Source organism: Bos indicus, chromosome 20, assembly GCF_029378745.1.
Source record: "Bos indicus isolate NIAB-ARS_2022 breed Sahiwal x Tharparkar chromosome 20, NIAB-ARS_B.indTharparkar_mat_pri_1.0, whole genome shotgun sequence".
NCBI classification, from domain to species: Eukaryota; Metazoa; Chordata; class Mammalia; order Artiodactyla; family Bovidae; genus Bos; species Bos indicus.
Genome location: NC_091779.1, coordinates 31,308,368 through 31,321,190, shown reverse-complemented (window position 1 = coordinate 31,321,190; position 12,823 = coordinate 31,308,368). Strand labels below are relative to the sequence as shown.

General features: G+C 41.8%; 1 protein-coding gene across 6 annotated transcripts in view; it reads right to left on the bottom strand.

Annotated features, from left to right (window-relative positions):
- CCL28 (C-C motif chemokine ligand 28) overlaps positions 1–12,823 on the bottom strand; it is a 50,655-nt gene that overhangs the window by 13,356 nt on the left and 24,476 nt on the right. For 3 of the 6 annotated variants that reach the window (XR_002183170.2, XR_011562437.1, XR_011562435.1), the window contains exons 3-4: positions 9,932–10,058; positions 6,311–6,508 (exon numbers count right to left, since the gene is read on the bottom strand). Coding sequence is in view for 2 of the 6 variants with exons in the window: in XM_070774707.1 (XP_070630808.1) it covers positions 6,316–6,508; positions 9,932–10,058 (320 nt within the window). In the remaining 4 variants the exon portion in view is untranslated. Of the gene's footprint in view, positions 1–1,378; positions 5,611–5,900; positions 6,509–9,931; positions 10,059–12,823 lie in introns of those variants that run through there. The other 3 variants (XR_011562436.1, XM_070774707.1, XM_019983106.2) reach the window with 3 other exon arrangements.

The window sequence follows — 12,823 nt, the reverse complement described above, 5'->3', positions numbered from 1 at the left end:
CTGTCTTTAAAGCCAATCATGGCATATTGAATCCTTCTCATGTTTTGAAACTGAGACTTAGTCTTATAGGGCTCCTGTGATTAAGTCATTCCCACCAGATAATCTCCCTATTTTACAATCAACTGATTTGTTACCTAAAAGTGCAACACCTAGATTAGTGTTTGGAAGGTGTGTGTATACCAGGGCAGGGAATTATGGGGGTCATTTTAAAAAATTTCCAGCTACAGAGTTTTCCATTTTAGAACCTATCTTAGATTCTAGTCTAGTGATTCCCAACTGGAGTTGAGAGTAAATTTACTCCCCTCTCCTCGAACATATTTGGCAATATCTGGAGACAGCTTTGAATGTCATATAGTGGATAGAGGTCAGAGATACTGCTAATTCATCTATAAAGTATGGGAGAGTCACCATAGTAAAGAATTAGTAGCCAAAGATGTCAGTAGTGCTAGAGTTGAGAGACTCTTCCTTAAAGCATGAAAGATGGTTGTTATTTTAGTACAGAATTATAGTTAAATTAAATGTGAAAATATAGGTGATACAAGATAGAAGGATAGAAGAAAAAGAAAAGGAGAAAAGGGTATTTACATTTTACATAAAGAGGAGACTGAAATTCTAGAATTAATGGACTAATGAAGGAAGGTGGGTATACTATTCAAATTATAAAGATAAGGAAAAATAACAGTGATAAAACTATCAAGATGAGGAGGGAGAAAGAAAGGGAAATAGGATGCAATGAGGAAACAATAGAAATTGCCTAAAATTGATAAATAAGTAATATTTAAAGCTTTCATTTGGAATTATGGAAGTAACCACTGATGGGGTTCAGAACACACTACCCCAAAACATGGCATCTTAAATATTAAATATTTTAAGCTGAAGGAGTTCAAGAAAATAGCAGAGGCATAATCTTTCTGACCTTCCCCCATCTTTCCTCCCTGAAACAGGTCATAAAATCCTCAGGTGACAGTTATCCTCCCTATATGTGCAAGAGATGAGCAGCCTTATCTCTGAAAGTAAAGGGACATAAAGAAGAATCCTAACAAACAGGTCTTCCTGGTAGCTCAGATGGTAAAGCGTCTGCCTGCAATGCGGGAGACCTGGGTTTGACCCCTGGGTTGGGAAGATCCCCTGGAGAAGCAAATGACAACTCACTCCAGTACCCTTGTCTGGAAAATCCCATGGACAGAGGAGCCTGGTAGGCTACAGTCCATGGGGTGACAAAGAGTCGGACACGACTGAGCGACTTCACTCACTCTCAACAAACAGGTCTTGCTAACTTTCCCCAAGTTGGCTACACTGCATTCATGTTCTTTGATCTATCACACGTATTCCAATGAACTACCCATTTGCCATCAAACTCAGCATAAAACTACTCAGGTTTGCTTTTTTGGGTTTTTTATTTCCTTTTGAAGGTTCCCATGTCACACAAAATGTATATTAAATAAAGGTATAGGCTTTTCTCCCATTAATCTGTGTTTGTCAGTTGAATTTTCAGACACAGTCAGGAAAAATAAGAAGGTGGAAGAAAAGATTTTCTTCCCACACACCACCAGAAAAACAAAACTTAAAAAGTTTAAAAGAAGTCAGAATGGCTGCGATCCAAAAGTCTACAAGCAATAAATGCTGGAGAAAAGGGAACTCTCTTACACTGTTGGTGGGAATGCAAACTAGTACAGCCACTATGGAGAACAGTGTGGAGATTCCTTAAAAAACTGGAAATAGAACTGCCTTATGATCCAGCAATCCCACTGCTGGGCGTACACACTGAGGAAACCAGAAGGGAAAGAGACACGTGTACCCCAATGTTCATCGCAGCACTGTTTATAATAGCCAGGACATGGAAGCAACCTAGATGCCCATCAGCAGATGAATGGATAAGAAAGCTATGGTACATATACACAATGGAGTATTACTCAGCCATTAAAAAGAATACATTTGAATCAGTTCTAATGAGGTGGATAAAACTGGAACCTATTATACAGAGTGAAGTAAGCCAGAAAGAAAAACACCAATACAGTATACTAACACATATATATAGAATTTAGAAAGATGGTAACAATAACCCTGTGTACGAGACAGCAAAAGAGATACCGATGTATAGATCAGTCTTAAAAAAAAAAAAAGAAGTTGCATCAAAGAAGCAGGTCTGGGAAGAGGGAGGACAGAGAAAGAGGATGTTATTGTTCATAATAAATTCTGCTGCACTTTTTTTATTTTTTACTACACATTTGCACTGCTTTAATAAAAATGTAATCTAAAAAAACCTTAGAGGCTTAAGGTTGATCTACTCATAGTGCAGTACTGGTGACACAGCAGTGTTTTAATAAGCACATATGATACCCTGTCAAATGGAATTTCTTTAAGAAGCTGTTCTCCCTTACAGAAAATTTCATTTATTTGCACTGCAGTAAAATCAAAATTTTAAAATATAGCATAAAACTTACTGTCCTTATAGCTACAAAAAAGTATGTGGAATTCTGGACCTGGACTGGAAGGGAAACAAAACTGAAAATAGTTCAAGTTGATTGAGAGGATTAGACACCAATGTTTTCATTTTAGCTTTTCATTAATGTTGTTCATTATTTATTAATAGTATTATTCCCTATGTTATGATTAATTAATTAGATCAATTGATTGACTTTTTAAGTCAATTAAGTTACTCTCAAGTTATTATTTTATTATTTTAAATTTAATGTAACCTAGACAGCATATTGGAGAAGGCAATGGCACCCCACTCCAGTACTCTTGCCTGGAAAATCCCATGGATGGAGGAGCCTGGTGGGCTGCAGTCCATGGGGTTGCTAAGAGTCGGACACGACTGAGCAACTTCACTTTCACTTTTTCACTTTCATGCACTGGAGAAGGAAATGGCAACCTACTCCAGTGTACTTGCCTGGAGAATCCCAGGGGCAGGAGAGCCTAGTGGGCTGACGTCTATGGGGTCACACAGAGTCGGACACGACTGAAGTGACGCAGCAGCAGCAGCAGCAGACAGCATATTAAAAAGCAGAGACATTACTTTGCCAACAAAGGTCCATCTAGTCAAAGCTTTGGTTTTGCCAGTAGTCATGTATGGATGTGAGAGTTGGACTATAAAGAAAGCTGAGTGCCAAAGAATTGATGCTTTTGAACTATGGTGTTGGAGAAGACTCTTGAGAGTCCCTTGGATTGCAAGGAGATCAAACCAGTGAATCCAAAAGGAAATCAGTCCTGAGTATTCATTGGAAGGACTGATGCTGAGGCTGAAACTCCACTACTTTGGCCACCTGATTCGAAGAACTGACTCATTGGAAAAGACCTGATGTTGGGAAAGATTGAGGGCAGGAGGAGAAGGGGACGACAGAGGATGAGATGGTTGGATGGCATCACCAACTCGATGGACATGAGTTTGAGTAAACTCTGGGAGCTGGTGATGGACAGGGAAGCCTATCATGCTGTAGTCCATGGGGTCACGGTGAGTCAGACACGACTGTGTGACTGAACTGAACTGAGATTTAATGTAATGTAAATTACATTACATTATTTAATTTTTAATTTACAATACATTAATTAATATTGTATTTACATTACAAATTTAATGTAAATTTTTTAAAGTTTTTAGAACGTGAAACTTGAAGACGCTTGGACCTTCAAGCGTCTATGGGACTATGGGATCAAAAAAGAGTATTTAGTGCTATGGTCTGAATGTTTGTATCTCCTGAATTGGGTTTGATCCCTGGATTGGGAAGATCCCCTGGAGAAGGGAATGGGAACCCACTCCAGTATTCCTGCCTGGAGAATCCCATAGACAGAGGAGCCTGGCGGGCTACAGTCCATGGGGTCACAAACAGTTGGACATGACTGAGCGACTTAAATAAAAAAACCCTCGTATATTGAAATCTTAATTCCCAAAGAGGATGATATTAGTAGGTGGTGTCTTTGGGATTCCTTCCCTGTAACAGTGGGTCCAGAGAGCTCCCAGTCGTCTCTACCACGTGAGGACACGGAGAGGGAGGAGTCAGCAGTCTTCAGCTCAGAAGACAGCCACCTCACCGAGACACTGAATCTGCCACACCACCATCCTGGACGGCCCTGCCTCCAGAACTGTGAGAAATAAATGTTTGCTGACTATAAGTCCCTCAGTCTGTGGTATTTTATTAAAGCAGGTGGAACAGACTAAGCTATTTAGGAATCATTTTCCTCAGGATTACCCATTTTATCGTATTATCATATTAAAAAGCATGATGGAATTGAGTGGGAAAAAGCCTGTATTTTTTGACAAAATCTGTCTTTAAGTTGAAAAGAAGACACTAGTGAGGGAGATTTTGCAAAATGAAGGCCATGAACAGTGTGCAGTTTCCTTCACTGCCTTGCTGCTGCTGCTGCTAAGTTGCTTCAGTCGTGTCTGACTCTGTGCTACCCCGTAGATGGCAGCCCACCAGGCTCCCCCGTCCCTGGGATTCTCCAGGCAAGAACACTGGAGTGGGTTGCCATTTCCTTCTCCAAAGCATGAAAGTGAAAAGTGAAAGTGAAATTGCTCAGTCGTGTCCAACTCTTAGCGACCCCATGGACAGCAGCCCACCAGGCTCCTCCATCCATGGGATTTTCCAGGCAAGAGTACTGGAGTGGGGTGCCATTGCCTTCTCCTAGACTCAGGTAAAACTGTCTGCAGGCATCTCTGGCCCTTTTGGAGCTCCAGATGCACAGATCTTTACCTGCATTCCTCCTCCTCTGCCCACCTCCAGGTGGGTGCCCACCTTCTAGGGTCCACTGCTGGGGCTGATGGGAGAACAGGAGACCTGGAGACCTGGGGACACGGCTTGTCCCTGCCACTTACCATGCGCCCTTGGGGAAGTCATTTTACCCCATAAGCCTCTGGTTTCCTCATTCAAAAATTAGAAATATTAATACAAAGCTCACTGATGCTAAATTGGTGTTCATGGGGAATATTAGACGGACTGTCGTTTGGTGATAGTTTTAGCCTGCATCAGGTTCAGCACCTCCGGGCAACTACCTAGGGGTGGCCCACAGGAAGAGCCAGACGCCTGACACTTGGCTGAGTGCATGCTCTGCTCCTGCCATCTGGTGGGTGTTTACGAAAACTACCTCTTATTCTACAGCCTCTGTGAGCAAGGAAGCCAAAAGATTAGCAGAGCCTTGGGGATCGACCCGCAAGGTGTGGTAAAGCTGTGTTAGGAATGAAAGGATGTAGGCTCCTTGTTTAGGAAACTGTGAAATCATCTCACACAGGACCCATCTCTGGACCCCTGACTAGTCTGCTCCAACAATTGACTGTAGGAGGCAGGTGGCTCCCAGAACAAACCAGGCTTTTTTGTTTTTAGCATCAGAATTTGTCAATCCAGTCTTCTGTGTAAAGAATGAACTTCACTGTTCACAAACTCTAAATAGTGCACTAGGAAATATGGAAATTCACATAGGAAGAATTCTTACCAAAAATGCTAAATCTGAATGTGATCCTGAAAAGTAGTTAGTTACTCAGTAGAGTCTTTGCGACCCCATGAACTGTAACCTACCAGGCTTCTCTGTCCATGGGATTCTCCAAGCAAGAATACTGGAGTGGACTGCCATGGCCTCCTCCAGGGGATCTTCCCAAGATGGTAAAGAACCTGTCTGCAATGCAGGAAACCTGGGTTCAATCCCTGGGTCGGATATATATGTTCATATTTCATATATACATTCATATATTAGAATATAAACATATATATGATTGTGGAATATGAACATATATATTATATCATATAGATGATTAAACTGCTGCCTTTTTTAGGTATAAAGCTGATGGCACTATTTTATAGAAAATGTCTTTATTCTTGACAGATGTCAAGTTGAAATACTAAAAAAATTTAGGAGTCAAGTGTCATGATGTTTGTAACTTGTTTTCAAAATGGTTCAGGAAAAAATTTTAACTTTGTATATATAATGTTTTATATATACATGTACAAGGAGAGAAGAGAGAGAAAAAACAAATATGGCAGAATATTAACAAGAATTAATCTAGGTAAAGGCATGCAGATGTTCGCAGTACCACTCTTTCAACTTCTTTGCAGATTTGGAAAACGTTATAGTAAAAAAGGTGGAGAAATTAGATCTGTATGCTGCTCCTCAAATATGTGAAGATAAGTATTCTCTTTTCACTTCATTTTTTCAGTTGAGTATATTACTGGCTACGTTTGCATCTGTATAGTTATCCCCTTGAAAAATATATTTTGTTTTGCCCTGTTGGCTCCCAATAGGGAAGATTCACATGATATTTTTATAACCAGCCACGGCCAGGTTCACTCAGCACTCCTCTGTGCAGCTTCATCTGTACCTTCTCTAATAAGGCGTTTTGTGGCCATGTGTTTCCTGCCTTTCCCGATGTGCCCCTTTACTGTTCCTCCTCCCGTGGTGTCTCTTCTTATGGCAAATGTTGCCTTTAGCCTCTTTCTTGGCTGCTTGTTCGTTCATCCACTGCTTAATAACGTGATTGTGCGGGCTGACACAGACTCTTCTGCGCTTGACATGAAGGCTGCCAAGAAGGGAAGAAAAAAAAAAAATCACTGATAGATGGTACAAGTAAGTAAAAACTTAGTGAACTGGTAGGCAGTTCCCACTTTGGGACAGTGTGTGTCTGGACACAGACTGAATCCTAAAGCTGAGGACCACAAGGATGAATCTTTACTACCGCACTGCCTGTGGTTCCTCAGACATCCAAAGAAAATGTTAAAAGGAGCAGGAGAAGGAACTGGAGGAGGAGGGGGAGAAGGGAGATGGGGAGAGGTAGGAGGAGGGGGAAAGAAGAGGAGGAAAGTAGAAGAAGGGAGAGATGGAGGGAGAGAAACCATGTGAAAACAATTCTCTGTCCTGACTCCAAGCACCCAACCAAAAAACCAATGACTTCCTCATTGCCCACCTTAAACACATCCTCCTCCATGAGGTTTTTCTAGATCCTCTCAGCTAAAAGCCTCTTTTTTTCTTTCAGTCTCTGTGGCCCCTGGTTGCCTGTCTTCTGGCACTAAGTTTTCTCCATCTTTTATCTGAGTAGTTGTTTCAGACTCTGTTCTTTTTCTGTGGTGTTATGCTCCTTGAAGGAAGAATAGCCTGGAAGTCTCTTGAAAAGGCCTTGTTCACAGCAGGAATTCAGTAATTACTCATAGATATGAATTGAAAATTGTTCAAAAATAAGGACAATCTGCTTTTGTTTCAACAAAACAATCTTACTATAATATAGATACATACCATGTCTCAGAAATTGTTCTTGTTTTCATTTTTCTATTATGAAATGTTGACAATGGTGTAGGAGAATCCTAGAACACCATTCACAATTTCTGGTACCTCGAATAATTTCTTGTTACAAAAGACATGGCTTTTAATTCCCCATCAGATGCCATCCAGCTCTTATTAATTGTTGAAAATCCTGCTGTCTATACGTATACAATATTTCTGTATCTGGATAAATGGAAACCCCTCACCCTTCTCTTCGGGAAAAAAAAATAGGTGGGGATAGAGATGAGGCTGCCGTTTCTCCGGATGACCCAAGAGGAAGCATCAGCTAATGTGGGGCCTTCTGAAATGGGAGGAAAAGTTGGGAAAGGCTTGAATGCACTTGAGCATAATAAAGCCAGCATGTGGGATTATTAATTTAAAAGAAGTGAGGCATCTTAATAGGAGGATAACACGTTCTCTAAGTGTATTAGATTTAGAGGTCTTCAAAAGAAAAACTAATTATCCCTATGGCCCATTGGCTTGACTTAAGCTATTACAGGAGAAAACTTGGCTATAGCACCAATATGGAGAACGAACAAATCAACAAACAAGAAAGAGCTGAAGTTCCTACCCTTTCCAAAGACTAAATTCTCTCCTTACCCTGTGGTGTCAGCAAGAATCCGAGCAGACACTCAGGGGAGAAGGACCCCACTGACAGCCAGATAAGCCCATTGGCTGCAAGGTAGAGAACTAGGACTCAAAGCCAGCATTGCTTGGGGAGTGAGGGGCCCCAGGCAGGGGCATTGGCTCTGGGGCTACAGGAGAGACCTGGATTGGGGAATGCAGACAGAGGAGCCAGGGAGGAGGAAAGCACAGGAACACAAGCAACACCTGCCATGTGGGATTTCAAAGGCCTGCTCAGTGGGGCCTCAAACCCTCAATGTAATACAAGCAGAAAAATCAGCTGCCAGAACATAGTGCCCTAACCCAAGATGTGCTGATGTTTTAAAACCCAAGTTTAAAGGCTGCTTAAACCTACACTTGCATCACATGTGTCTCCATCAGGATAAGGGGATAGTCTTTTTCACACTCCCTGCCCTCCTGCAGCTCCATAATATTCTGGTGGGCACTGAGCCACTCAGTTGTGAATTTCTAGGTGAAGAGTTTGATGCTAAGAAACCATTAGGCTGATCTCTCGTTTTTTTTTTTTTTTTTTACACATAAGAGTAGCTAGTGACGGTCCAGTGGATTTTGAAGGAAGGCCCTGTCATAGATTATAACTATCACTATAATTATAACTATAAAATTTATTTCTTTGCCCATTTCTCTAAGCACAACAGCCTTTCAACAACCATTTTTGAAAAAAATACTCAAGCCTCCCAAACAACTTTATTTAATAATCCTAAATTTTCTTCCTAATGGATAATGTCTATATGATTCAAGAAGACTCAGCCCCCTTCCCAAGATATACAGCTTTGTGTTTTGTTTATGTGTAGAAAGAGCTAGAAACTCTTTAATGAAGTCACTATAGAGAAATTTTAAACAAGCAAACTGCTGTCTCAGACATCAGATATTACAGTGATTGTGTTAAGGGTGTGAAAAGAAAGGACCTATTTCTAGGCAGAAGAGGACAATGAAATAAATTTAGTGTGTTCACTGTGAGTTAAGTTGTATTAGTTAATTGAGATTAATAATGCATACTATTTCGGAATGCAATTTCAATGCTTGCAATGGTTTCTGCATCTAAAACACTTATCTCAAACCTTAAAGTCTTTATACATGTTCAAAGTTAAGGGAACTAATGTTCAAGAAGAGCAAATTAAAATTGAGATGCTGCTGCTGCTGCTAAGTCGCTTCAGTCGTGTCCGACTCTGTGCGACCCCATAGATGGCAGCCCACCATGCTCCCCCATCCCTGGGATTCTCCAGGCAAGAACACTGGAGTGGGTTGCCATTTCCTTCTCCAATGCATGAAAGTGAAAAGTGAAAGTGAAGTTGCTCAGTCATGTCTGACTCTTTACGACCCCATGGACTGCAGCCTACCAGGCTCCTCCGTCCATGGGATTTTCCAGGCAAGAGTACTAGAGTGGGGTGCCATTGCCTTCTCTGAAAATTGAGATGAGATACCACTAAACACACTAAAATTAGAAAGACTGGGGCACCAAAAATTGGAAAACATTTTAAAAAACAACATAGTTAAGGGACTACATTTTGGATAAGTAAAAACATGTTCTGTAGTAAAACAGTTTGGAAACAGAGAATATTTAACTTTATATGTCGAATGTAAGGAAACACGAAAGAGATGACTTATCATGTAATCATGTAACTTATGATTACAAAATAAGACATAGTCCAATTTCATCTTACTTGAGACCAAGTCGTAACCACTCTATATCTTTCAGCTGTCTTGTCAGCACAGAGGTGTCAGATTTTCATTTGTTTTTTTTTCATTTTAATTTTTTTCCCACTCAGAACGTCCCTCGTTTGGCTGAGGAAAGTCACGCACATTGTCTGGTGACTAAAAGCGTTTCACCTTCACTGCATCACTGCAATGCAGGGTGCGGAGGGCTGACGTGGGGCTCTGGACATCCTGGTACTGACAGAGTGTGCATTCACACCACTCTCCCTGCTCTTGTTCAAATAATGGTCTGTATGTTGGGTAGCAGGCAGAGTCTCCCCAACCTATGGTTCACTGGTGGAGAAATGGTCATTCTGCAGGTTTAGCCCTCCTGCCAAACAGCACTCACATGACAGCAGCCAAGTCACAATCCCCGTCAGCTCTCTGGATGCGACACGTCGTCACTCTTTCCAGAAGCCTTCTGGAAATATGATGTGAAACCTCGGTGCAGCAGCTGGAGGCAATGGGAAGTATGGCTAAAAGAAGAAAAGAAAGAAACCTGAAATCGTATGGTTTATAGAATACATGTTGTTCAGTTGCTAACTCAGGTCCAACTCTTTGCGACCACCATGGACTGCAGCATGCCAGGCTTCCCTGCCCTTCACCATCTCTCAGAGTTTGTTCAAACTCACGTCCATTGAGTCGGTGATGCCATTCAACCATCTCATCCTCTGTTATCCCCTTCTCCTCCTGCCTTCAATCTTTCCCAGCATCAGGGTCTTTTCCAATGAGTCAGTTCTTTGCATCAGGTGGCTAAAGTATTGGAGTTTCAGCTTCAGCATCAGTCCTTCCAATGAATAGTGAGGACTGATTTCCTTTAGGATTGATTGGTTGGATCTCCTTGAGGTCCAAGGGACTCTCAAGACTCTTCTCCAGCACCACAGTTCAAAAGCATCAGTTCTTCAGTGCTCAGCCTTCTTTATGGTCCAACTTTCACATCTATGCATCACTACCATTACTTTTCCTATGGTTTTACCATAGGAAAAATAATAGTTTTGACTATATGGACCTTTGTTGGCAAAGTAGTGTCTCTACTTTTTCATATGCTGTCTAGGTTTGTCATAGCTCTTCTTCTAAGGAGCAAGCATCTTTTAATTTTGTGGCTGCAGTAACCATCTGCAGTGATTTTGGAGCCCAAGAAAATAAAATCTGCCACTGTTTCCACTTTTCCCCCATCTATAGCACACTGGCCTGGCTTTATCTTGGAGACTCCAGAGAAACAGAATGTTAACCTGCTTGAATGAGGGGCAGGACTTACTGGGGGCTTTGTGTTTGCAGACCACACAGCAGGACACATCTCTACCTTCCAGAACTCACACTGTATTTTGGGGAGATAAAACTAAGCACAAGCAAAGACATAAAGCAAGGGAAGATGAGGGCAGTGGGGTTGCGACCAGACTTGCTTGAAGAAGCAAGATTGATAGAGTGACCCAAAACTCAGAAGGGACCAACCACATGGGCCCCCGGAGCAAGTTTGAAATTAACTGTCCAGGAAGGACTTAACTGAATCTTTGAGGATTTGGAGGGATGGCAAAAAATGGAGAAGACTTGTCCAGGCTAAAAGAAGTGCATGGTCAAGAGTTCTGAGATAGGAAAGCACAGGGCACACTTAGGGAATAAAGAAAAATAGACCTCTTTGCCTGAACTAAGTTGCTGGGAAGCTGATGGATGAGGGATATGGTTCAAAAGATGGACTGACATCATACCATTGACGCCTTGAATGTTAGTCTAAGGAGGTTTATCTTTTTTGAAATGGAGTCCATTAAAGATCGAGAAAAGAGAAGGGTTTTAGAAAAATTTGTCTTGCAGTGATGAGCAAGTAGGGATAAGTCAGGTGTGATTAGGGCAGGAAGTCAAGTTAGGAGAAGCTTATGTGACCCAGATAAAAGGAGAAAAGGGCAACACAAATAATGAAAGGAAACCTAGTCCTCTACTAAAATGTGTATCCACAAATTCCTCCATGCTACCTGCACACAGTAGTCTATGCTCCCCATTCCTCCAAGTGGGTAATACATTTTCTCAAAAGTTAGAAATTATGGTCAACGGTGGCTGCCAGTGGCAGTCTTATAGTAACAGACAAAAGTTAGCCCCTAAATTAGGATTAAAAGAAATGATTAAAACCCCTCAGTGGTGTCAGCTCTAAGTCTCTGATCTTGGGAAAAGAAGAGATTATTAGTGAAAGAAACCAGGTTTAAAAAGCCATATATGGTATGATCCCATGTATATGAAATGTCCATAGACAAATCCATAAAGACATAAAGCAGATTAGTGTTTGCCAGGGGTGGGGGTAGGAGGGAATGGGGAATGACTGCTAACAGATACAGGTCTCTTTAAGGGGTGATGAAACAGGCATGCTGGAATCAAGATTACCGGGAGAAATATCAATAACCTCAGATATACAGATGACACCACCCTTATGGCAGAAAGTGAAGAGGAACTCAAAAGCCTCTTGATGAAAGTGAAAGTGGAGAGTGAAAAAGTTGGCTTAAAGCTCAACATTCAGAAAACGAAGATCATGGCATCTGGTCCCATCACTTCATGGCAAATAGATGGGGAATCAGTGGAAACAGTGTCAGACTTTATTTTGGGGGGCTCCAAAATCACTGCAGATGGTGATTGCAGCCATGAAATTAAAAGACGCTTACTCCTGGGAAGGAAAGTTATGACCAACCTAGATAGCATATTCAAAAGCAGAGACATTACTTTGCCAACAAAGGTCCATCTAGTCAAGGCTATGGTTTTTCCAGTAGTCATGTATGGATGTGAGAGTTGGACTGTGAAGAAAGCTGAGCGCCGAAGAACTGACGCTTTTGAACTGTGGTGAAGACTCTTGAGAGTCCCTTGGACTGCAAGGAGATCCAACCAGTCCATTCTGAAGGAGATCAGCCCTGGGTGTTCTTTGGAAGGAATGATGCTAAAGCTGCAACTCCAGTACTTTGGCCACCTCATGCGAAGAGTTGACTCATTGGAAAAGACTGTGATGCTGGGAGGGATTGGGGGCAGGAGGAGAAGGGGATGACAGAGGATGAGATGGCTGGATGGCATCACTGACTCGATGGACGTGAGTCTGAGTGAACTCTGGGAGTTGGTGATGGACAGGGAGGCCTGGTGTGCTGCGATTCATTGGGTCGAAAAGAGTCGGACATGACTGAGCGACTGAACTGAACTGACTGAATAGTTGTACAATTCTGTGAATGTACTAAAAATCACTGAATTGTACACCTTCTGTGTTCATTTTTGT